The 26,077-nt window shown below is 35.0% G+C and overlaps 3 protein-coding genes across 5 annotated transcripts; all 3 read left to right on the plus strand.

The window, feature by feature from the left end:
* The first annotated feature begins 1,582 nt into the window (after positions 1-1,582).
* LOC137737762 (probable WRKY transcription factor 75) lies at positions 1,583-3,899 on the plus strand. Its single transcript, XM_068477316.1, has 2 exons — positions 1,583-2,021; positions 3,131-3,899. The coding sequence occupies exons 1-2, from the start codon at positions 1,627-1,629 to the stop codon at positions 3,306-3,308; spliced, it is 573 nt and encodes a 190-aa protein (XP_068333417.1). The 5' UTR covers positions 1,583-1,626; the 3' UTR covers positions 3,309-3,899.
* Positions 3,900-12,124: 8,225 nt separating this feature from the next.
* On the plus strand, positions 12,125-18,095 carry LOC137737334 (uncharacterized). 3 transcript variants are annotated; one of them, XM_068476782.1, is made up of 13 exons: positions 12,125-12,406; positions 13,199-13,263; positions 13,670-13,747; positions 13,946-14,027; positions 14,285-14,349; positions 15,242-15,343; positions 16,431-16,520; positions 16,612-16,686; positions 16,777-16,809; positions 16,905-16,985; positions 17,225-17,347; positions 17,528-17,769; positions 17,896-18,095. In XM_068476782.1, exons 1-12 carry the CDS (start codon positions 12,361-12,363, stop codon positions 17,747-17,749), a joined length of 1,062 nt encoding a protein of 353 aa, XP_068332883.1. In that variant the 5' UTR covers positions 12,125-12,360; the 3' UTR covers positions 17,750-17,769; positions 17,896-18,095. The 3 variants fall into 3 exon arrangements, with proteins under 3 accessions (XP_068332883.1, XP_068332882.1, XP_068332884.1); XM_068476781.1 differs by having other exon boundaries at positions 17,528-18,095; XM_068476783.1 differs by having other exon boundaries at positions 17,537-18,095.
* Positions 18,096-19,157: 1,062 nt separating this feature from the next.
* LOC137737940 (probable DNA primase large subunit) lies at positions 19,158-24,935 on the plus strand. Its single transcript, XM_068477528.1, has 20 exons — positions 19,158-19,348; positions 19,811-19,872; positions 19,956-20,059; positions 20,145-20,226; positions 20,296-20,355; positions 20,532-20,592; positions 20,877-20,896; positions 21,214-21,297; positions 21,406-21,470; positions 21,609-21,657; positions 21,750-21,797; positions 21,889-21,978; positions 22,085-22,144; positions 22,709-22,768; positions 22,989-23,063; positions 23,380-23,465; positions 23,775-23,868; positions 23,961-24,068; positions 24,208-24,279; positions 24,643-24,935. The coding sequence occupies exons 1-19, from the start codon at positions 19,216-19,218 to the stop codon at positions 24,223-24,225; spliced, it is 1,359 nt and encodes a 452-aa protein (XP_068333629.1). The 5' UTR covers positions 19,158-19,215; the 3' UTR covers positions 24,226-24,279; positions 24,643-24,935.
* The last annotated feature ends 1,142 nt before the right edge of the window (positions 24,936-26,077 follow it).

Raw genomic sequence — 26,077 nt, forward strand, 5'->3', positions numbered from 1 at the left:
AACCATGATGTGAATTTGAATATCATGATGAGATAATATTTGTAGCATAACCACCCATTTCCTCGAAATGGTCTAATTAATCACATGGTTTTTCCTCTGCAGTTTGAGGATGCAATGCATGCTTCCTGGAAATGGAGTTTTAGGATTAGTTCTTAATAATGAGTTTAATTATCCCGACAGTCAAGAGATTACAGAATGATCTTAAAACACGTGTTCTGACTCGAGAAAATGAACCTCCACTACCAGACACTGGCGACGAGTCACAACTCCAATTGCACGGGCCTGAACTCGTGTGGTGGGAGCCTAAATTAATATGCTGTAGCTTGCCATAACGTGCACTTATATATTTATATGGTCTATATAATACACGTGAACAAGATTAGTTAATTTATGAAACAAAAGAAATATTGTTTGTTAAAATACAGAGTACATACATATATTCATATTTCAAAGAAATGTATACCCGTACGAAACCTAAGTGAGTTTGGTCAAAACCAACCATCTGAAACAAGATTAATCAATTTAGAGTAAAATCCTACAACGTAATACTGAACGACTATTATTATTTTGTAACTTTGTGATGTCAAAACCAACCATCTGAAACAAGATTAATCAATTTAGAGTAAAACCTTATAACGTAATACTAAGCGACTATTATTATTCTGTAACTTTGTGATGTAGGGTAAAAACCAAGGAATTATTCTTAATTTGTAATAAATTAAGTTATTATGTTATTTTCCATAATTGCTTATCAGACAAGGAAATTAAGTATTTTTCTTATGTATTTTTATTTCTTGTTAAAGTTCTAGGTTATTTTCTCCATTTAAGCACAATGTAATTTAGGGTTTAGGGGACGTTTAAAATATTATTATTGAATTTTAAGCGGCATGGGTTCCTTGTGTGTCATCCATTTCTCGTGTGTCCGTTCAATCCGCGATCATTGCTAATGTGTGCGCTTCAAAATTCACGTCACATTGGATTGTAACCTTTTATTATGATGCATGTGACCTTATATTTCTTGTAATTAAGATGTTGAAAGTTAACAACTTAATGTCATATTGTAACACCACTAAATATGAAAGTTAGGAGCCCAAAGTGACTGATGCTAATGCGTAATTCCAAGATGTCCACTTATGATAACTTACTTTTATTGGAACTACTCGTTAATGATGTAAAAATCAATGGCAGTGGTGTAATAAATAATATGATTTGTATAACCTTACCATAAACTTTGAGATTATGATATAATATTCGAAAAACCATACACCTCTAAGATTCATGCGGCCATAGAATTTCCCTAACAATCAAGTGACAGGCTTTACATCAATTTTCACCCTTAAGATTCATGAAGTCCCATAAAATCGTAGTAATCAGGGTTGATGATGGATTATCCTTGTGGAAGTGACAATTTCTTTATTAATCTCACCACTTACGTGCCGTTTACGACATCAAACATACGACAAAAGAAGCTTATGGACGCTCGCAGCCACCGAGCCGCCTTCACCCTTAAATAATTCTAAGTTTCCAATCAGAAAAGTAGAAAACCACAGGCCATACAATCTATAAATAAATCAATTATCGTCACTAAACAAACCCAACCGCCCCCTCTATTTCTTTCTCTCTCTGATGGAAAATTACCCAACATTCTTTTCTTCATCCACGGCGCCTGCTCCTTTTCCCCTGTCATTGAACATGGGGAACCCAGCTCATCACGTTTACAATAGTAATGATCTTCACCAATTCCAAAATAGTAAATCATCGAATGGGTTCTTAGGACTGATGTCAGAGATGGAGGCTTCAAACAATATGATCAAGAACAATTCTAGTTCTCAGGAAAAAAGCTTTGGAGGATCTGAAAGTGGTGAGGCAACTGTGAGATTAGGGATGAAAAAAGGAGATCAGAAAAAAATAAGAAAGCCCAGATATGCTTTTCAAACAAGGAGCCAAGTTGATATACTTGATGATGGATATAGATGGAGGAAGTATGGTCAAAAAGCAGTGAAGAACAACAAATTTCCAAGGTACGTACATACATACATGTAGCTAGCTTCTTAATTAGCTCTGTTATGTATGGTGTGTATGTGTGTGTGTGTGTGTGTGTGTGTATGTATAAATATATATATATATATATATATATATATATATATATATATTTGGATCATGATCATTTCATACACTTTATAGCTCCTAGCCTTCTGTTTCCTCTGATCAGCTCTTTGCGAGTTCGGCTACCGACAATGGTTGGTTAGCAGTCATAGACCGCATATATAAGATGAATAGGCATGCAAATAAACTTGAAGAATATAACCATAAAAATTGATGTGAATACACATATGGGAGTTGGTTGAGGTGAGCAACAGTGTAAGAAAGAAACAATATGTGCTGTAAGAAACATTTTTGCCAAGGTTGCATTAGGGTGCCCATGAGAATGCATGTATTTGCGCTTCTTGTTTAAGGGTTTCCTTGCTCTCCTAGTATCTTAACAATTTCTTCATTTGGGATATGTATCATATGGTGTCCTTTGGCTTCTTTAGCCTTGCAAATTCTCTCCATCGACTTGATTGAAAAGTTCACTTCACTACTGTTTAATCCTTATAGATTGTATTAATTAATTAATTAAGTGAACAAATTAATTAAAGTGATCTATAACTGCATGTTTGAATGTGTATATAGTATGAAAACAGTGTTATTAGTAGTTATATAACAAGGAGTGCCAGTGCAGTCAGCTTTCTTGATATGTGTTGTTCCGAGAATTTGTATCACAATGTTGAGAATGAATCTCACATTGGAGAAAGATGGGGTGTTGCATATACATATAAATAAGGTCATCGAGAAACTTTTAATGTTGTATTTTAAAATAATTAAATTCAGATATATCAGGGGATAAAAAAAAGGGAACTTGGTCTAGTTAATCCTCAAATGTATACAGAAATTAATTAGTTCTTTTCAATTAAGAAGAGGAAAATCGTTGACAGAATACTGATTCTTCAACTGCTCTTATAGAACTAGTGCTCAGAAAACATTACAATATACATATTCAAACATGCATAGAAAATAAATCCATTAATTTCCACATGTTAAACAATCAAGAATAATGAATTAACTTGTATATTTGTTTATATTTTTGCAGAAGCTACTACAGGTGCACACATCAGGGGTGCAATGTGAAAAAGCAAGTTCAAAGGTTAACAAAAGATGAAGGAGTCGTTGTGACAACTTATGAAGGCATGCATTCTCATCCCATCGAGAAGTCTACTGATAACTTTGAGCATATTTTGAGCCAGATGAAAATCTACACTCCATTTTAATTAATTATATGTCAATACGCACGGTGCAGAGAGACATAATTAATATCTTACACTTGACTACAATTGAGGAGGAGCTTCACTTTAAAATACTTCATGGCTTGGTCACAAAATTTTGTGCTTATGGTTAGAACTGTCTATATTATAAATCACATTATAAAGATCATCTCTACAAAAAAAAAAAAAATCAACTAAAACTAAGATCGTTTAGTCATCGAACTGTATAAAAACATGCGGATGGATTTGATAAAAGTATTGTGAACCGTTTATTTTTTGCTACAATTAGTTGACTAAACGATCTTAGTTTTAATTGATTTTTTGCATAGATAATTTTTACATTGTGATTTATAATATAAACAAATACGATCATAAACACGAAATTCTATAAAAAAAAGTCGATAAATGTTTTGAAGATGAACTCTCCTCAACCTTAAGAGCTAAGCACTTCTCTATTTTACATGCAAGCTGCAGTTTGTAAATATATTATTGTGTAGTTTAATTTGAAATTAAAAAAAAAAAAAAAACATGTACGTACCAGGAATTCAGATTCTTAGAACTTGGATTGTTTAATTATTTATATTTGATTAATAACTTTCTATCTATTCCACACTATGAGATTATTGGAAGTACGTAATGCATGCACTTTTTTTGGAGAATTTTTTTATTGTCACGCGAACATGGGTGATACACCATGTGTTTTTATATGAGTGATGAGAAATTTTACTTTTTAAATTATTAACTTTTTAACACACATATCCCACAATTTGTATAATAGCACGTGATGTACCACCTTATATTATGTGCCAGTCAAACTGAAAAATCTCTCCATTTTTTGGGCTTGAGGGAGACTCTCTGGTGCAAGCACCCTAGTTTAATTTAATTATTTATAACAAGAGCGATGTTGAAAATTACCTCTCAAAACGAAACATGGAAGGTAGGAGAAAATGCTAACTACCCACCCGTGAGTTACAAGCTTCTTATTACACATATACGAGTACTGATCAACTTGTCAATTCTTGTATTCGTGCAAGTTTTGAATTATATTAATGTGATATGTTCGAAATCGTGGTCCATTCATTTAGGCACTCATAATGAATTTTTCTCTATTAATTAATTTGAACAAGTGAAAAAGATAAGCTTTAGTTTCTTCCTATTCTCATTTGTTTTTGACGTGCATTCCATTGAATATCGATCTTTTTCTTCGTATGATCAAACGTTCGTTTAATATAATTGACCGGAGAGAACAATTTTAGAAAAATATGAATGTCAGTAGGATGCGATGCATGTTATGTAGGCAGTTTGGTGAGAAAATTGACAGGAAAGTTGCTAGGGGACCACCCCCGGTGGCTATTCTTCAAACCAGAAAATAAGATGTTGAATGTCAAGCGTGTCAGATTTTCTCGCACTCAACGAAGAGTGGTCCGTTACCACTAAAATATGATAACGTCCCAAATTAGAACTTTAAACTCTTAAAAACTTGAAGAATGATCCCTTTGGATTGGATTTGATCCTTATGATACATTAGATTGTATATATACTATGGCATCTAAGAGTTAGGAAAAACTTTGTTAAGGATTCGATATGTATATTTTATTTGAAGAAGAAAGTGTTTTTTTTTTTTTTTGTCAAACGATAGATTTCATCATATTAGTTATTGACAGAGTTCGAATCCATGCCGCCATGTAAGAGCTCAACTCATTTCCACCACTGTGGTAAAGGGCCACTTACTGAAGAAAAACGTTTATGTTGGAGCAATATTAGAAAATATGAAAATAACACAAGAATTACAATAATAATAATCATAAAGAAATTCACAACATCAATTATATATGAGATTAATATAAACAACAAAAGAGAAAGTTAGAAAAACTGACAAACTTGGAGATTGAGGCTTGCATAAATGCAATGTTCTAAAGACAGAATTTCGCCCCTACTCTTGTGCTTGTAGTTCGGTAGGCGTCCGTCTCCTAGGATTCAACAATCTATAATCCGAAGTCAAAACACTTCAATCACTGGACTCTGACGAACTTTATATATTTCATACTCTCAAGACATGACTCGTAATTTGACTAACCAAGAATAAAAGACCTTAGCAGAATTTGACTAGCCAAGAATAAAAGACCTTAGAGAAAAACTCTTCTCATAATAATCTCACGACTATACTAACGTGAGTTTATATAAAACCTAAGATACTGGTTGATTAAGAGATGCAAACATTCATCTATTAGATGATACCGTTTACCAAGGATTGCCTTGATCCCTTTCAAACGGTTATGCATTTTTCATTCAATATTTTGAATTAAATATTATAATTATTAATATTCCAACAATCCCCCACATGAATGAAAAATTAGAAAGAATTTGAGAGTATAGACAGACAAGAGATGCATCGGGAGATGTGTCTTTTGGACTTGAACCTACCCTAGTGAATACTTATCGGATTTACTTGGTGACGCAGTTGATATGAAATCTTGTACTGTTTACCGCAGCAGTAAACCGAGATAATAAGTAACACACATCACTAATCCTAATATATTACAGTTCATACGGTTGTGTTCATTTTGGTCCTGAACAAATCCCGGATTCATGAGAGCTTAAAAGAATTTAGCCATCTCATACTCATAGAAGCGACCCACTTCTACTTTCACATAGGTGACCACTGATTAAGAACACTCTGCAATATTCCTCTTATTTATAAGATATCATTGTCATTAACTATAAATATACATCCTAAACTTTTGCAGGCAACACACTTCTTCCATCACAGGAATAAGGTATATAGTGTGTTAACTTCTTTGAATCATGCCCAACCAGTTTGTCTATTGAACTTAGACCAAGGGATCTCCAATCAACTAAACTAGGTTTCCGCTCGGCTGATTCATTAGTTATGTTGGCTTTAGCCTTATTTCCCTCAATGATCAACTTACTCTTTAGTCTAACATTTAATAATTGGATTCATCACTAGGTTGACTATCATTAATGGTGTGCACAATCCATCTTATGAAATTATATTTCATACGAGAGTAGTTGTTTGACATTGTTTGAAATGTCAAGTCCTCAAAATTATATTAGGACTTAATTACTAAGTAATTTGCTAACAATAAACACTTGGGTAAACTCCCCCACATTTAAGGTATTTGTAAGAAGATCTCTAACCTTGCCATACCTTAAACAATTACTCATTACAAGAGATGACATCTTAAATGTCGTTCAATTAGCAAACTACTTTTAACCAACCCCCACAATTCTTTCATAATTGTAGTTTCTTTTAATGCTATCATTAAATCGATCACATTTTCCACTTTAAGAAGTAAGGAACAACTAAGATAGGCTTTATCTATCTTCTTAGGCCTTCATGCCTCACTAGAAATTATGAGAAAATCACTTTTTGGCTTTTATTCTTTCCTTGCTATGACTAACATGCATGACCCAATGGCCATGTCCATTCATATGCTTACTTAATAAGCATCATTATGTCGAATTCAAATCTGCGAAATGTCTTTCACATTTTCAGTATGGCCTTGTCCTTTCTAAAAGACCCCCACACTTCCATGATTATTTCTTTATATTAGTATCACTTTAAATGACACTCAATGTCATATTGGGCCTCTTGTAATTGATAAATATATCACTTCGAAGAAAGCATATAAATGATTTTGCAACATTATTATCACTATATGATAATACATCCAGTCGGTATGTAGAAGTTTACATACCAGCCCATGAACACATTTGATTATGTCAATGACTAGTTGGAAAGGTCATACCCCTTCACTGTCAAAAGCAGCACTTCAAATGGCATGCTTTTCCTTTGAATCTCAAATGCAGATTTCAATTTTCAATTCCACCACATTACAAAACCATCCATTTGTTAAATAGTTGCATCTTTCTGCGACTTAACTGCCACGTGGTACAATAAAAGTCTTGGACCTTGACCCTATAATTAAATAAGCATCTTTCGACTTTGATAGATAACTCATCTAAAATGAGTTCAGTTTATCAGTTTATTTTTGTTGCTTCTCAAAGCCAACTTCATCCACTTTCTGGGTTCTTATCATGACTGAAGGCTAGACCCAATTTTGCATATGCACACATATGCCTGAGTAATTGTTCAATTTTCTTCATACATATTCCATTCTTTCCATGAATAGACACTTACATATGAGTAGTCTGCACTCATCTTATATTCCATGATGTTGATGCACAAAATCGGCAAGGACTTTAGTACAACAGAAAGTGTCAAGTTTGTGACCTTCGCTAGGTTGCTCTGGTCATTAGTGTAGATAAGTATGTAAATGAATAGAGACATGAAAGCAAACAACACAAGATGTACGTGGTTCACCCAGATTGGCTACGTCCACGGAATAGAGGAGTTCTCATTAATTGTGAAGGGTTTACACAAATACATAGGTTCAAGCTCTCTTTTAGTGAGTTCTAGTGAATAGTTTAGTACAAATGACATTAGAGATTATTGTGGGAGAATGATCCCCTTTTATAGAAGAGAGTTTCTAGCTTTGTTCTGACATTGACACGTATCGTGTTGTGATTGGCCTCTGATATCGACACATGTCGCACTATGATTGGCCTCTGATACCGACATGTGTCGTGTTGTGATTGGCTTCCTAGTTGGAGGAAAAGTCTTGTGGGTCCTTGACGGTATGCTGTTGACCGGTGCTTAGTAGTTTTGAGATTGGTCAAGTATGGTACAAACACATGATACCATGGAAGTTGGGTTCATATCTTGTACTGGAGTTTTCCAACTGTTTCAATACAAATTTAAGACAACCCCATTTTATTTGGGTATTCACTCTGCATCAAGAGCTTTCGCTGACATCTTTATGAATATAAGGCTCAACAAAAACCTATTAATCATCCTTGTGCCCAATCAAATATTGATCTCCTTTGTCCGAAGAAATAAACATTGCATCAATCCATGAACTACATTATGGCCCTTTTAGATTTGCAAATAATGCAAATTTTTGTATGACTATTGAAGAAAGTTGGGATTCCAACATATAACCAATTGACAATATGAAGAACAACTCAATTTCTTATAAGGTATTGTTATGTTTCTCTTTTCATCGATGTGGAACCCCTTTTGTCTTCACATCCTCACAATCATACCATTTCACTTAGCCTTAATCGACACCCTTCTTCATATAAAGGAGACAAACACTGAACATGAATTTTAAACGGATCTGATAATAATTCCGGTACCCATATAATAAAAATTGTTATCACTGTATCTTTATGGAAACTAGAATCTCCATCTTTTAATTTCAATGTAAAGCAGTTAACAGAGACATGTACATAAAGTAACAGCCAAGTATGAGATTTCTATACATCATAGAATTTATATAATTAACAACAATAGCAACAACAGTGACGGCATGCATAATTTTACCAGGCCTCATACTTTAAAACATTGCTTGATCGCGACATGCCCAGAATGCCAAGAGAAATTAAATTCAAACTAACATTAATTTAAAAGTAGTTAGATTATAATTTCTAATAAATATATATAAGACAAATAACCTTCTATCTTAATCATCATCATCATCAATAAATCTCAAAATTCTTGTGTTGTTTTGTGTACTATATATACAACTTTCAACGCATCATCTATCCCTGATCTATCTTTACAATATTTTCATTGCGAATCTCTAAAGCCCTAGGCTTTACTCATATTTTCTAATTGCATAGAGATATAAACTTTTGTCTTTAGAATGTTAGAGCAATATTAGAAAATATGAAAAATAACGTAAAAATTACAATAATAATAATCACAAAGAAATTCACAACATCAATTATGTATGAGATTAATATAAACAACAAAAGAGAAAGTTAGAAAAATTGACAAATTTGGAGATTGAGGCTTGCATAAATGCAATATCCTAAAGATAGAATTTCGCCCCTACTCTTGTGCTTGTAGTTCGGTAGGCGTCTGTCTCCTAGAATTCAACAATCTATAATATGAAGTCAAAGCACCTCAATCATCGGACTCTGGCTAACTTCATAGATTCCATATTCTTAAGACACAACTCGAAATTTGACTAACTAATAATAAAAGACCTTAGCAGAATTTGACTAGCCAAGAATAAAAGACCTTAGATAAAAACTCTTCTCATAATAATCTCACGACTATACTAACGTGAGTTTGTATAAAACCTAAGATACTGGTTGATTAACAGATGTAAACATTCATCTATTAGATGATACCGTTTACCAAGGATTGGCTTGATCCCTTTCAAACGGTTATGCATTTTTCATTCAATATTTTGAATTAAATATTATAATTGTTAATATTATAATATATAAATTCCAACAGTTTACACCTTGTTTTTATTGAACAAATAATATTATCTACAGCAAGGGGGAGAGAGTAGGTTTAGCCTCACAATGAACTAGCAATAATGTGATTCAAATTCTCTTTTGGTGATAATCAAACTTAAGTACTCTCATTCGCAATTGAAGATAAATACCACTAGACCGTAGTACTAAGTGTCATGTTTACGCCTTTCTTAAAATAAAGAAAAATTGGGGGGGGGGGGGGGGGGTTACAAGGATTCCACTCGATTTGTTTGCTTTTTAGTTAAAATGATTTATAAGATTGATATAATTTTTCACTATGGTCTCTGATAATGAAAATTGAAAGAAGTAGTCTCAGAGTTTGTCTGCTATAAATCATTTCGGTAATTATGTGAAAAATTTGTTAATATCTGCGTTAAGTGAAGAAGTTGATTTCACAAACTATCCTTAAAAATGTGGTCACGTGGTCGTCCACATTCCACCTTAACAGGGATATTGATAGATTTTCACGAACTAACCAAAATAATTTACGTGTACAAACTCAGGGATCATTTCTATAAATTTTCATCATCACGGACCAAAGTGAGGAGTTATAACAATTTTAAGGACCCTTTTGGCTAAAAAGTCTAATTTATTTCATGTTAGTTATTTAAAAAGAAATTTACCCATTTGATGCATAAGGCGGAACGGGATCCCCTTCTGGACCCAAATAAACTAAGCCTCCTGAACAAAGGATTTAGGCCGTTGAAATTTGATCCAACGGCTACAAACAAAAGGCCCTCTAAAAGTTATAATAATTGTAGTCGTTGGATCAAATTTCAACGGCCCGGATCCTTTGATCCTTAAGCTCAATTTATTTGGATATGGAGGAGATCCGATTCCGCATAAGGCATGAAAAGGTTGAAGAAGAATAGAAAATGTGTTAATGGCAGCAACGCCCAAACATTATAGATTTGAGATTCGGTGTTCGATTTAGCGCCATGATTTAGTGTTTTGCCATAAAATATGGAATGTTTGGCTGAATTTCCTTGTTTAATAGTCCAAAATATAATGGTTAAGATGTTAAGAAACTTTCAATATTTTGGTAATTCTTTAATTCATTCTCTATTGAGACTCCTCGAAATTCTAGGACTACGTGACACTATATAAGCAATATGTAGGGTGCTATGTTAAATATAAAGGACCAAACTGGCCAAAATTATAACATAGGATTTTTCAAAGGACTAATGGGTGAAAAGAAAAAACATAGGGACTGTTTTAATAATACTTAAGTCTCTATTTTAACAAAATGGACCAAAATGGTTAACGGGAAAAAGCCTAAGGACTAAACTGAATTAAAAGCACATGAGTTAAATTAGCTAAATTAAGGGTTTATTTGAAATTGCTTATAAAAAATAGCACCCATATTTAAGGTAATTTTTTATAAATACATTAAAACACTTAAAAAAAGCATTTTAAATGCTTAAAAATATGGGAATTTTAATCAAAAGCTCTCGGTACTGTTCACTTTAACGAAAAACCACATTTTTACATTAAAAAGTTAATCTTGGTACTATTCATTTTACCCTGATTTTGTTCTTATCGTTAAAACTCAAAGTTTTCAAGCAATTTTCATTAGTTTTCATTAAAAATCTTGGTACTTTATCTAAAAATTATTTTTTATGCGTAAGAAACATGTTTTTTTTCAAATGCTACAAAAAATGCTTGCAAGTAAAGTTTTTGGAATGAATTTGAGCAAAATAATTATAGCTAGTTAATTGTGAGATTTAGTTCACTTCGTTACTTCTTTATTGTAGATAACAATGTATGTATTAAAAAGAATTATTCCCGAATCAAGACAAAGACTGATTTGATTAAGTTGAAAACACAAAGTTTAAGGGGTATATTCAATTGAAAATTTGAGAGATTTTAATGGTTTTATAAATCCATGGAATTTAAGAGAGTTTAATGGATTTGTAAAGATTCCATAAATTTTTTTATTCAATTCCCTCGAAATCTCAGGAGGAGAGGTGAAATTTGTGAATGCTTAAATTGCACTATGAGATCTCTCCAATTCTCTCTAATTCATCAACTTTTTAAAATTCTTTAAAATAAATTCCTAATTGAATAAACCTAGAGGGTTTAATATAGTTTAGTAAAATCCTGATTGAATACACGTTGAATTTCAGAGAATCACTTAAAAATCCTTATTTAATACCTCTAAATTCATCAAAAGAAATAAAATTCCTCAAGTTCTCAACTGAATACACCTATCCTAAATTGGCTAAGTGAAAGTTACATAAATCATACTTTGGCAATTCGCCAAAAGAAAAATAGACAGACAATAACCCGTTTATAAAAGAAATTGTTATTGATACTTTAAAAATCTCATTCTATACTTCAATTTTTCTATATTTGGAAACAAAAATACACTTGTGAGGAGTGTAGAATGAGATTTTTAGAATACCGATAACATTTAGAAAGGGCTTTTGCGGTAATTTTGGTGCTATTAGCCGAGTCCAAGGCCTTTTTGCTTGCACAGGCGGAAGTAGGGTTGTCGCCCTTGCTCTACCCAACTGGTCGATTCTCAGTTCTTTCTCAGTAGCGGAGGAGAGAGAAACACCCGGAAGTCGGAAAGAGAGAAAAATTCCGATTTCTTGTCAAACAATTTACCAGTTCTGTGATATCGAAAGGAGGAGGAGCTTCGATGCCTTGTCGCTCTGCAATTTAGTCTCCGCGAGACGATACCAAAATATAATCAGAGTCGATGGCTGCTCTCCCTCTCGGCAAGCTCACCATCCTCGTGGGCGCAGGTCCGTACAAATCCCTCCTTTCCCTTTCATTCATTCAATTTCGTAATAACTCGGACGCCATAGCAATCTATTTCCGTATCCTCTGAAATCCCCGTTGCGATATTGTCCCGAACTGGTTTGTTATTTTTAATTTTTTATTCGGGCATAGTACTGGCGGATTAAAGTTAGGGATTCGGATTAGCCGTAGATTCTATCATTTGGGAACACTGAATGGATAGCTGGGAGGAGGAAATATGGGTTCTTTTGAATGCATTGTTGACTTAATACGACATTGCAATTGAGAAAGGCGTCTGAGAGTGTGAAAGTGGAGCTGTATTGGTATTTGAGTATCCGAGCCATATGGGTTCTGTTGTTTTTTGCATTTGACTAAAAATGTGCAGTGTTTGGTGTTTGTTGAGGAGCTTAAGTCGTGCTTAAACTATCCAAGACCGTGTTTTGTCATATGGGTTAGTGATATTTTTGGGAGAATCCTACGGTATATTGCGAAACGTGAAAGTATAGGCATTTGGGTCTTATCAAATTGGTGGAAAATGGTTCCTCTTGTGTTAGTTACGTGCTTTCTTTCTCAATTTTCATACCCGCTTGTCACCTGTCCAGTCCCATTCGAGTAGTAGCTTCTGACCTCATGTAAAGGGTTCTAATCAATCTGGGTTTGTCTTCTTATTGGTAGTTTCTTATGATTCATGAACCAACTTACTGCAATTGCAGGGTTCGACATAAAATTATTATTTTATGTTGTCTTAGTTAAAGAGCATGTATTTCTAATCAATTGGTTTATCGTGTGCTTTTTAGGCATTCTTGGTTCAGTTCTTGCAAAAGAAGGACGTGTATCTGATGTTGTCTCTGGTGCTTTCAAGGTAGTTTCTCATGCTACTCTGTTTTGTATTCTATATATGTTAAAAATTGCCCTTCAAATTTGATGTTTTAAAGTCTATTTATGTGGCATCCAAAGTATTACATACTGATCTGGCTGCCAGTTGGTGATGTTGCATCCTAGGACTGGGTATTTATATTAAACAGGAAAGGAGGGTAGAGGTTCAATGTTCTTGAGGGCTTTCGAGCAATAGAGAAATCTGTGTATCATTACGACTATAAGATCGGGATACAATATGCATATTTTGTTGGGCATGGCTGTAATCTTTAAACTATATTTTGAAAAAAATATTTTCAGTTTAATGTTCTTCAGTTTTGTTTAAATTGTATAAATTTTCCCGTTTATCATTACGACTATAAGATTTTATTAATTATTGTCTTTTACCACAGATTGCATGGAAACAAATTATACGAAGTGATAGTACTCCGGCGGCTAAGAAACCACACAACGACCATCTGATGGCTCAGGTTTCATATTTTCTTCTAGAGTTTTTATTACTTATAATTGCTTTTAAAGTAGTTGGGTATTAGAATAGTTTTGCCTCACCACACTCTTCTATCAATTATCACTCTTTTCTTTTCTCGGTCAGCATCTGTGTGCCTTCATTATTGGAGCTTCATATTCTAGAGGATGGTATACTGTGATTAAATAATTAAATTTTACAGATGAACAACCTGCGGAAGGAGCTGGAGATAATAGCATCAAGTCCTCGGCAACCAGTTACAATTATAACTATGGGTCGAACAGGTTCTGATTACCTTCACTGGAGTTTTGAACATGGTTATTTATTGTCTGGATTAGTAGCACACGGGCCAACAAAACCTTAATAAACAAACTTAAGCTGTTTTTGTATCTTATCTTTGTCATCAAGTTCGGAAACATCTTATGACACATATATATGAGCATGAATATATGTTATGATTAAATTCCTTGTTATGTGTTGTATGCATAGCTCTATAACTATCCATTTGTGATATTCTGTGACCTGGTTTTGGTTACTTCAGGTACTAGCAAATATGGTATAATTATTGTTGTAGTAGCGGCGGGATATGGCTACTTGTGGTGGAAGGTATGAGGTTTTATTTTACATGAGAAAATAAATAGGTTAAAGCTTCCCCTTGGGCCAACTAATCAAACTTCTTGTTCCAAATTCTACCTATACTTACATTGTAAACGTTAATAACATTCTTGATATGCAAAATGACTATTTATCTGACTTTTCTGTGGTTAAACAAGTTATAAAGAGATAAAATTTGTACTTCGAAATGTAATATTGGTAATTGAATGTAAATTCTTTTACATTAGCAAGGACATTAAATTGCCACTAGATACTTTGGTTCCCTTCAGTTTTGGTATCTTCTACAATTGCTAAATAATAAGTTCTACCAGTGAAGGCACTAGATTCAACCCTTTATGTTTCTCCTTGACATTTTGACATGATCTACTGTAAATAAGAATGCAACTACATGCATTCTGTAGTTGAATAACCATCTTATTAACTTCCTTATGTGCATTGGTGCAGTCCATCCAAATATGCCTATTTGGGATGCTATACTTCTGTTTCATCAAGTAGCATGCATCAATTAAAATGGTTACTAAAACAAACACTCAGCTTGCTCTTTTTTTTTTGCTGATTTGTATCTAAACTTGATAAACTTCAAGTGCTCTTGTCATAGCGTGCAAAGTCTAAAGTATATGAATCATTTAACAATTTAGAACTGAATTTTCAATATGCTTTCAAGGACTCTGAGTTTGTAGGGTGATTATTGCTTAAAGTTAATGTAATTTTTTTTGAAAGTTTGTAATTATGATAGGTGTCGTCCCAAAATCTCAACCTGTTTGGTTTACAAATTATGTTTTGAAAAAAAAAAACTAGTGGTTCAATTTGTTTTCTTCTGTTCTGTTTGTTCTCTTTTGTCAAAGTTGTTTATTATATGTGTGCATTTCGTATATGTTTTCAGGGGTGGAAGCTTCCTGATATGATGTTTGCAACAAGACGTAGCTTGTCCGATGCTTCCAATTCTGTTGCTAAACAGCTTGAGAGTCTGTTTACATCAATTTCGGCAAGTCTCTCTCTCTCTCTCTCTCTCTCTCTCACTGGGGGTGATATTTGTTGATTTCTGATGTTCCTTTTTTCCTTACCAAGTGAAATCTTTTGCCTTGTGCCTATGGTGGAATATAGATGGTGTACTACGTAATATGTAGGTCGTTATGTTGTTTCATGGTATGTTAAGTGCTCTCTCAAGAATGAGAGGAGCTTATCTTTTTCTGTCTTCACTGATGCCATTCAATTAAGTTTACCATATGACAAAGCCATGAATATTCTGTTGTGAGTCAACGGTCAAGTATTACTTTTTCTCTCTCTCTCTTCCAAATGTTGTTGGTAAAATTTTATATGGAACCAACCATTTGCTCACTAGACCCATTTATGTCGTTTCATAAGTTTCTTCAATTCCTTAAAGCCGCCCCCTCCATAACTGCAAACTCTCTGCGATTGCCAATCATGTGCAACATTTTCCTATCTGCAAGGTTGCAGGCCCTCCATTCCAATTAGATTTGAGAGTGAAATCAAGATATAAGAGGGAAAGGGAAGAACAAGAAGGCAAGAGATGAGAGCAGGGGCTGATGATGGTGGGAGTTGAGGGAGTTGTAGAGAGCGAAATCAAGATATAAGAGGGAAAGGGAAGAACAAGAAAGCAAGAGATGAGAGCAGGGGCTGATGATGGTGGGAGTTGAGAGAGTCGACGTTCTCATTGGGTTTGGGCATGGTGGGTGGCTGTTGGGGTTTTTCAGTTTTTATTATTTTATAAATTTTGTTGAAGGTCAAGGTTGGAATTTAGAGGTTACCAAAATTTGGTTGGGTCTAGTGAGCAAATTATTAAGTCAATATCCATCCATGTTATGAGATACTTGATTTATTCCCAAAAGGCATTGGTTGTAGTTGAAGCTTTTGTGATTTGGATGAACTTGTGTGATTAGATGAACTCATCCATTTCTGATGGTTTCGTGAAAGTACGCATATTTTGCAAGGAAATTTTATGAACCTGTTATGTTTGTCGTGCTTTTGGATTGGTTTTTCTTTTATATGCTTTTAATTAGACACGAAAAATAAAAATCTCTAACTTTGTAGATATTTTGTCTGATTTTCAGAGCACTCGGAGGAAATTATCTTCACAACTTGATCGTGTGGAATGTAGTTTGGATGAAAGTATTGAAAATACTGCTAGGACGCAACAGGAGGTGGGTATGTTAGATATTATTGAGTAGTTTAGTTAGTATGTATTTCTATGTTTCTAGTTCGTTAACAAGAAATCTTCGAAGCCATTTATAGGTTATCACACTACAAGGAAGGACGGATACCATTAGCAGAGATTTTAAAAAAGTTCATCACGCAGTGCTGACTCTGGTGATTTATTGTTATTTTATTTTCTTTCATCTCTTGCAAGGTACATTCATGGATTGGAAAATCATATCCCTTATTTTTCTTTGGTCTCAGGAAACAAAAATTAATAGAATCGAAGGGAAGCAGGTATATAGTACTTAACTCTTTTGATATATGAGTTGTTATTCTCTCCCCTTGAATACTCTTTTGTTCTGATGGTCTGGCCTTTGACTTCTAATTAGGGTGAGACTGCTGATGGAGTCTGGAAGTTGTGTGACTATGCCCTGAACATGGAAAAGGGCAGAAACGCAGAACGCATTCAGGCATGTACTGATTATTTCCTGCATAACTGGTAGATTGATATTTATGTCTGATTCTGTAGTACGTTACTTTTTCTTTGGCTAATGATTGATTGTACTGCTTTATGTAACATTAATTTTCTTTATCTTTTTTCACAGAGTTGATCACTTTTATGGTTTTGTAACTTTATTTTATCAGAATGAGCTTCAATTGATATTTATTCATTTGACATTTTATTGACTCTGATTTCCACGATGTTCAGGCGTCACCCTCCAGCTTTTCCAGGTCAGTTCTTGAACTACCACCAGACTCCCCCTCGTCTTTGGTGACACCACTGAAGTCCCCGAGGCCAGCACTTGAGCTACCCCCAACGTCACCCTCAAGGGTAAGATTGATATTCAAAGTGTATAGCGGTTTGACATGCTATCTTATTAAGATAATATATTGAATTGGTAGGAGGCTTTAACACCTTTATTCTTAAGCAACTCTACAATTATACAAATGTTTGCGCACTTGACTTTGCCTCCTTTTTGGTTGAGGAATCCGTAGTCTTATCCATCTCCAGTCGTTTCAGGAGAATAGTGGAATCTTGGAAGTGGTTGAGTCCTCAAATCGTGGTGAGGCTTCCAATGGGATTCGTGCCCAAGAAGGCACAAACAAAGCGGCTTCCAGTTCTGGTTGGTTTGGGTTCGGGTTTCCAACCTTCAATAGTCCGGCGCTCCAGAGGACGCGAAGTGCTACAACTGGAATGGTGCAACAGAAACGATCAACCAGTCAACCATTATGAGGATCCTTGTATAGATCCCGGTAAAGTCATTAGAGTAAATTTATATAATAAATCATCATTTGTACCATCGCTCGGGTGAAAGCCTCGAGCTTTTAGACTGTTTAGTTTTGGAAGCCAAAACCTCAAGTATAGCTGATGCCTTGTAGTCGATCAAAGTCATTGTAGCGGAGTGGGACGGGGCGGGGTGCTGAGAAATTTTGTAGCGCAGTTACGTCGTAATATGGTTATTCAAGATAATCTTATGGTTACATTAGTATTTGTGTATATGAACGATGGCCGTTGTCACAGAAGAGGTTTTAGGTTTGAAGTTTATTGTTTTGGCAATAATGGAGAAACTTTTAGATGTTGCTGTTGTGTATGTGTCTGATAAAATTCATGAATTGGATGTGATGATTAATTGTGAGAGCAGCGGTGTATACACCTAGTGACATCTAAGAATTTTATTTACAGTTCAGAGGATTATACAATAAATCAAATGTTCCATTATTTATTCTATTTCCTGGGTTTTTTTATATTAAATTACGGATTGTAAAGTGAGCGACATAATTTTTAGTTCCGTATGTCTTAGTTAACACAAATAAGAAATTAAATGCATTCAAATACTCATTTCGATACATTCCAAACAAGTAAACATGTTGTTAAGTCCTACGAAACTCTTTAAGCGTCTGTTTAGTGGCTGGATGAGATTGAGGGCTGGTTTGGTATTGCTGTGCTTTAAAAAAAAGCTGCTTCTGCTGTTCTGTGAGAATAAGCAGCTGTGAAATAAAGCAGCAGAGTGTTTGGTAAACTTTTTTGTAAAAGTGCTTTTGAAAAAAAAAAAGCAGTATTAGAGTGTTTGGTAAACTTTTATGTAAAACAGATGTGAAAAAAAGCCGGTTTTTCAAAGCTAGGTTTTGCAGCTTCTTGTTTTTGGCTTTTTTTCATCCAAAACTGTGAAAAAAAGCTGAAGCTGAGTGTTTACCAAACACAAAAACAGCTCCCAGCTTTTTTTGATAGTAGCTTTTTTCAGAATCACCTCAGTACCAAACCAGGTCTGAGTCTTAGGGACAAAATTAGATTGGCAGGGGTTTGTTAGGTTGGACTTGTAACTCATATGTATGGATATGTTATATAACCCATCCTATTGTGGAATTTCATGACTTATTCTGTCAATCTCACATTTTAACTCAACAAAACTTCAATTTATTTTAATTAGTCACAACTTATCCCAACCGGCACAATAAACGGGCCCTAATAATCCAGCTTCGGTCCGACTTTTTGAGTCTACTATTAAAGAGAAAGCCCAAAAGCCACACGGAATGCCAATGTAAGGAACTGTTTCCCGCCATTTTTCTTTGCTCGGCTTCTTTGGCGCGCAAGTATAAAATAAAGAACTCACACTGGAGTCGTGGCCCACTGGAGATAATTTCTCACTTCCACCGGAGAGAGAGAGAGAGAGAGAGAGAGAGAGAGAGAGAGGAGCAAAAATGCAAGCCGTTCGATCTCAGAGGAAATCTTTCGTCAAGGAAGTCGTCCCGACCCTCCCGCTCTACCGCTCTGCTCCCGCCCTTGAAGTTCGTCTAGAAGAGTTCGAGCTCTTCGCCCTCGATCGCCTCCGAGGTAATTTTCCTATCAAGAAACTTTGTAATTTCCGTTTCGCTGCTCAATTTTTGTCTCTAAACTTCGGGGATATCTTTTAATTTTTGGTTTTTGTTTGGTTCCTGAGAAAATTTTGCAAAAGCGAAACACATTTCTGGAGCTAAGTTAATAGATTACACCAAAAAATCTGCACCTTTCACCGTTTAGGGCGTGAAATCAAAGAACCCCATATTCAGGATGGGGCTGAATGAGATTGGCGCACAGTCTTGTACTTTTCAGATTAGCTTGTAAATTTCTTATTAAGGTAGAAAATGCTGAAAATATCCTTTCTCTTCTGGATTTTGGAATCAAACAAAAACTATGAAATTTGATTCTTGATGCATTTTACCGGAGAGGATTCAGATCTTGAAGGGAATATGGGTTTAGCATTTGCCCAGCATATATCTCGAGAGTTGTGTTGATGGAAATTACTGCTGTATGCAGTGCTTAAAGGGATATCTGATGGATTATCACGCGGAAAGAAACATGACGAAATGCAGAAATTGGTAAAACCGTAGTTCCAGGTTGAAATTCTTTTCATTTCCCTTATTGCACCCTTTTAGAAAATTAACATTTTGGCATTTTACAGGCAATAGAACTATGGAAAACAAATATGAGGCATCCTCAGGCATATGAGGTCGTCAACAAGGACATAATATCGCACTTTGTTCTTCGGCTAGTTTATTGCAGAACGTAAGAACTTGTAACATTTTATTCTCTTAAAAGATTTCCTTATTATATCTTATTTTATGTTGTTAATTTTTATTCTGCATTTTAGGGAGGACCTGAGAAAATGGTTTCTTTCCATGGAGACTGCCCTATTTCGTTACCGATTTATGAACGAACAACCTGAACCTCAGGTAATCTACACTTAGCTTGGCACATTCCGTTAGTCTGTTTCTGACCAATATTCTGCTTTTGGTATTCAGAGGGCGCTCATGGAAGAATTTGATCTTCCATACAAGGCAGTTGGTGGTTCAGAACTCGAGGTAATTCTCTGCCTCATACTTTCTAAAGCCTTTACGATATGATGTGCTCAATATAGAAAATATGCATTTGAAACCAAGACCATTTCAGCATTTATTTATCAGTTTCATCCTTTGTAAACCCCTTAAAATTCTTGGTATATGCTGCAATCATCATGTAAGTTTATCTTCCCTTGCAGAGTGTATTAGATAAATTGGTCCAGGTTTCGCGTTCGCTCGGTGCTCAATCTCAACCAACTGGTAGGGGCGCATATTTTATAACACTTCGCAATGCTGGAGTCAATAAGTTGTGCATTATTTTTATAGTTGTGAATTTTCTTAATTATACTCACATGCACTGTTTAAATGTTCTAATATCTGGGTGTGTGCAATAGTGGAGTGTCTATGGCATGTTGTTAGGTCTTGGTCTTGCATTTGGCATGTTCATTGTTGCTCCAGAACGTGTTTAAAAAAAATTGATTATCTGCATTTTCCTTCGCTGTTATCCATATTCTAATTTTTCTCCTCTACTTGCATTTTTGCAGCTAATGATATCTTCTTCAAGGTGTGTTTATCATTGATTCATTCTTCCTTTTTCAACCGTACATGCTTTAATTTATTATTTGATCATAGTTTATTTCGTTATTGGAGTATGGGAATGAGGTTCCTGTTGGTCCAATGTGGTCCTCGGCCAGAAATATATTTTCAGTTGGTTTTGATTTATTGCATGTGTTGCTTCATTAGTGAAGTAAATTGTTAAGAAAAATAAATTATTGAATGAATTTTAAAATTCGAACTAATCCTACAGTTTATGTCATGTGTTATATTTCTATCATTTATTATTCTTTATTTAATTTCTTATTATCCTACCCCTCCATTAAGGTACCGTTTGAAGAAGTCCCAGAACTGGTAGCCAGTCGTAGAGTATTCATCAGTAAGGGGCATGCATATATAGCTAGAAATCAGGTTTAGTTAATGCTTTCTATTAGTTCTTGCATATACGATATACCTATAAAGTGACGATTATCATTGATTTATTTATGTTTATTTGCGCCTCTCTCTCCCAAACAACAGGTGGTTTCCCTTGTTGCCACACAGTTCCGCAGTCTTCTATCAAAGGCACTTATTTTGACAAACAGGTTATTGTTGGCTATTTGTAATTCAAGGCTCATTGGTTATATCTGATGTTACTTACTATTTCTTATCTTCTGTCAAGACAATCTAATGCATGAGGTTTTGGATTTTAAAATATCTGAAGTTGCACTTTCTGCATGCAGAAAATGGACAACAACTATAGCAGAACAAGAGAAGGATCGGTTGACTCCTGTGAGTATCGGATCCTGGACCATGTATTTTGAAGTAGGCATTAATTTCCAAGTTAGCTTCTTGACATTTCTTTTCCTTTCATTTCTGTTTAGATTGTTGAAGCCCTATCCTCAAGTTACCTGGGCCCCGACTATTCTGAGGTAGTTCTTTACGTGTTTTAGCTCATCTATTACCCATATGTATCGATCATTTAATTTGTGGTTAATTATTCTATGTTGACTGCCTCTGTAGCCAAAAGAGTTTGGTCAGATTTCGTTAAAAGACATTGATGATGCAGCTAAGAGCTCATTTCCTCTGTGCATGCACCACCTATTTGAAAAGGTATAGTCAGACTTTATTGGCTAAATTTTTCTTCTCAGCTTCTTATTTCTTATGAAGATTTTCAAATCGCCTTTGCTCTTGTTTTACTCATGCTACTTGCTTGCAGTTGAGAGAGGATCATCATTTAAAGCATGGAGGGAGAATGCAACTAGGTCTCTTTCTCAAGGTTGTATCCTAACCCGCATCACTCTCTGGTTTCTGTCCTGTCTTTTTGTGGTAACATGTTATTCCATGATCATACGTGCTATTCATTGTGTATTTGGTACGTTGGGCATCAAGACACCTTGTCCTGTTTGTTGCAATTTAAATTTGCCACATCATTAACAAATATCTGTTCCTATGTTTCTCATTTTCATTCGTACATGTCATGCGTGGTTACATAGATGTTAGATACCAGTCACCAACATATACCACTTATTGGGTTTTGTTGGTGGTATATGTTGGTGCTTTTATATGTCTGTATGCAAGTTAGCGACTAGAGTTTTCAAAATTATTGGAAGTCATACAGCCTTGTTGTGGTGAAAAAGTTGCAGAATAGCGAATGATGATTTTGGAGAATGCAGTAGTTTATAGGTTTTTGTGGTGCATTTTGGTGCATGAAAATTGTCAGCTGACGTTTATACGCACAACCTTGCTATGACAAACTGTAAAAGTTATCAAAAGAATCTTGAATATGTCTTTCTGGGATCTTCTTTCCCTATTGGCTAAAATTTGTTATTAACCTCTGCAGGGTGTTGGGTTGAAGCTGGATGATGCCCTTGCGTTTTGGAAAGCTGAGTTCTCACAAAAAGTGAGTATGTTGTTTCTGAAGTATTTAATCTACTCATTCTTAATCATCACGCGGGGCACAGAAATATTTTCCAACAGTTATTATCCATGTATGATGAAAGGATAAGTTGCAAAATTGTAAAGTTCCAAAGTCGTAGTGCATTATATTATTAAGATGTTTTCTTGTTCCTTGTGACTCACTTGCTATTTGATTCCATGCTTTGTACTTGATCTTTGTATAGGTTGGTGTTGAAAGGTTTGACAAAGAATATTCATATGGCATACGCCACAATTATGGAAGAGAAGGGAAAAGAACGGTAAGACATCACACTTAAGATTTAAGAGTTTTAAGATGCTATATTCTTTTACTCAAATAGCAAGAATTTTGAGCGACGTTATGTCTAGAATCAGATTCATCAAAACTGGGCTCATGAAAAATATTCAAAAAAATCGAAACCACTACATAATTATTGCTTGCAGAAGCGTTTTGATGTTGGCTTTTGTTCTTATATGTACAGCCTTTTTGTTAAAAATACCATTAGAAAACAGGAAGTACGCGTGAAGAAATACTTAAAATATATGATGCTGTGCATTCTGATCATGATCAAATATGTTCAATTTTTGACATTGCAGGATTACACGCCTTATTCCTGTCAAAAAATCATCTCATCTACTCCTGGTGTAGGAGATCATCATGGATGCCCATATCGATATTTCAGGTAATTTTGATAATAAAAAATTTCCTTATTCATCTGGATGATATTTAACTTGGCCTTTCTGACGTTACTGGCTGCATTATATTGGATAGAACTGACGCAGCAAAATACCCAACTATATCAGTGCCTTATTCTAGTAATTCAATGGCTTTCGGCTAAAGTAGTGATACATACATTGGCTGATCAACCATATCCTTTTATTCGTCATACTTAATTGAATCTCCTCGCCCTGCTCATGGCAAATCTAACTTATTTTTTAAAATATTTGCTCAATACTTCTTTATCCAATGTCTCATTATTTATCTGTGACAGTGAAGAGAACTTGAGAGCAGCTCTTGGTAAAATGGGAGTTACTGGCCGAGCGGTTGGAGATGTAATGGACAAAGTTAAAAACAAACATTATCAGGTGAAAATGTTACTAGATGCATAAAAATTATTCCAAGTTGTTTTTGTTCTAACACGATGTTAATGTGGAATACTTGGTCACGTATGCATCAGCTGGCATGTACCTTGACGTTCGAAGCTATTCATGGTTCATCATGTGACGCTGGAATTAACCATCCAAATCAGTACTTTAAGGACAGCCAAACTATTATAAAGTCTAAGGTAAATTATGCTTTTATTTACAGTTTACTATCAAATACCAAAATTTGAGCAAAATTTGTTTTAATTCGGTTTTGAGACCTCTAGGGTAGCCAAAAAGGCCGAAGTTCAACCACATGCTTATCTGAATTTTTCTTTGCAGAACCAGTCTGCAGCTTAAGGGAGAGTTTTAAAGCACCATCAGAGGCGGATATAGCATATTCTCGTTCCACAGGTACCTCTATCAAAATAGTCCATGTAAAATCCAAATAATAGAGCATCCAGCCAAAGTAGACCCCTTTCTTTCAACTTTATTTTACTCCTACACACCACTCTTTATTTCTGGCTATCGAATCAAATAAATCAAACACAAATAATAAACAGGATTAAACATGCGTAGGACGAGAAAAAAGGTTGGTGGTTATCATTTCTCCTTTTTTTGCAAAGAAAGCCAGTGCTATGATCTGCCCCAAAGTAGGAAGGACATATATAATTTGGTTTCCTGGTTAAGGGGGTTCTATTATTAGCAAGTGTTCTTCTGCAACATGAGGTCCACCGTTCACATTGGTCCATCTTATTTCTCCCCTGCCTTTTTCAGTTTGAGCTCAAATTTGGTGTACAGGTTTGGTTGGTTGGTTAGTCGGGCTGAAGAACTGGTCACGACGAAGCTCATGGCATAACATATTGTCGTTCCTTATGATGATATATAACGAAAATTTTATGTTTGTTTTATGATGGATTTGAGTTATCCCTTGAAGTTTATAATTAGGTTTGAGTAATGCAATATTTGGCATCTGTTTTTCATTGTATACAAGTAATAGTATAGTTCGTGGATACAATGTTTATGATCCTTTGGTCTGTAACGACATGACATCCAGTCTTCATTTTATCGAGAAAGTCTTTGAGTTCAAAGTCGATTTCTTTACCTTGTTGCAATGTGGTGACCGGGGTGGAGTATCTGTGGATATCCATTGCCCATTCCTCTTACAATGTGGTTCCTCTCTTTAGCTCCACCTAAACTATCATTACAATTTTATTACTCAAGCAATAGCCCGTTTATTGACTAATTGTGAAGATGTTATTCATAATGTGTTAATATCGTTGTGTGTTCAACAACGTACTTTCAGCGCAAAAAATTCGATACGTAATCCGTCACAATATTACTTTTTAACTTTTATGCACATGTCATTGTCCTCGCGGCTCTTGTTATTGTTTAGGCTTTTCAATCTCAGATGGACCAGTACCTGAATTCCAACCCCATGCTCCTAATTTTATTTCTGGTTCTAGTCCTGGTTTGTGGATGCGGGTTGACTCTAAATCCTAAACTGTGTAGTCAAAATCCAACGGATAAGAATCAAAGAAGCGGAGATCGAATTCTTTAGTAGGAGAATAACTTGCCTACGATTACCTAATTAGAGTAGCTTTCACGACTATTAGTGAAACCAATGTAGAGTCAAATGAGACTAAAATACATGAAATCTCATATTTTCATAAGAGCTTCAGAAATGATGTGGTCCTGAGTGTCCACAAAAATTTGTTATGAGAATCATGGAGCAGCTACTGCTCTAGCTGCATGTATTGTTTGGCAGAAATTTGATGGCTGATCATTCCAAACCAGGCTCTTATTCTCTATCTTTTTTCTTGTTTTTCTTCCCTTTTCAGTGTACATGTATCTATCAATCAGGAAGACGAGAATTAGATGGTTGACAAATTGTTAGGGAAGAATTTGAAGAAATTATGGATGGATTCTAGATTGTTTGTGAATAGTCCGTATATTAGTTTATATGTAGGTTAGGTCAGTTAATCAAGGTAAAGTGTCCGTCCCCATGCACCCAAGTTTGAACCCACCCTTCCCACACGCCCACACAGAGAAGATGTGGTAAGGACAAGAAACTGTACATTCCAAAGAGTTTTTTCCGGAGAATATTGAGGACATCTTGGAAACTGGTTGCCCTTGAGAAAAAGCATGTTAACAGTGCTCCAATTTCTAGTTCTGCATAATAGGGGATATTACTCATAAAGTTCAAAACTTG

The sequence above is a fragment of the Pyrus communis genome, chromosome 6 (assembly GCF_963583255.1).
Source record: "Pyrus communis chromosome 6, drPyrComm1.1, whole genome shotgun sequence".
NCBI classification, from domain to species: domain Eukaryota; kingdom Viridiplantae; phylum Streptophyta; class Magnoliopsida; order Rosales; family Rosaceae; genus Pyrus; species Pyrus communis.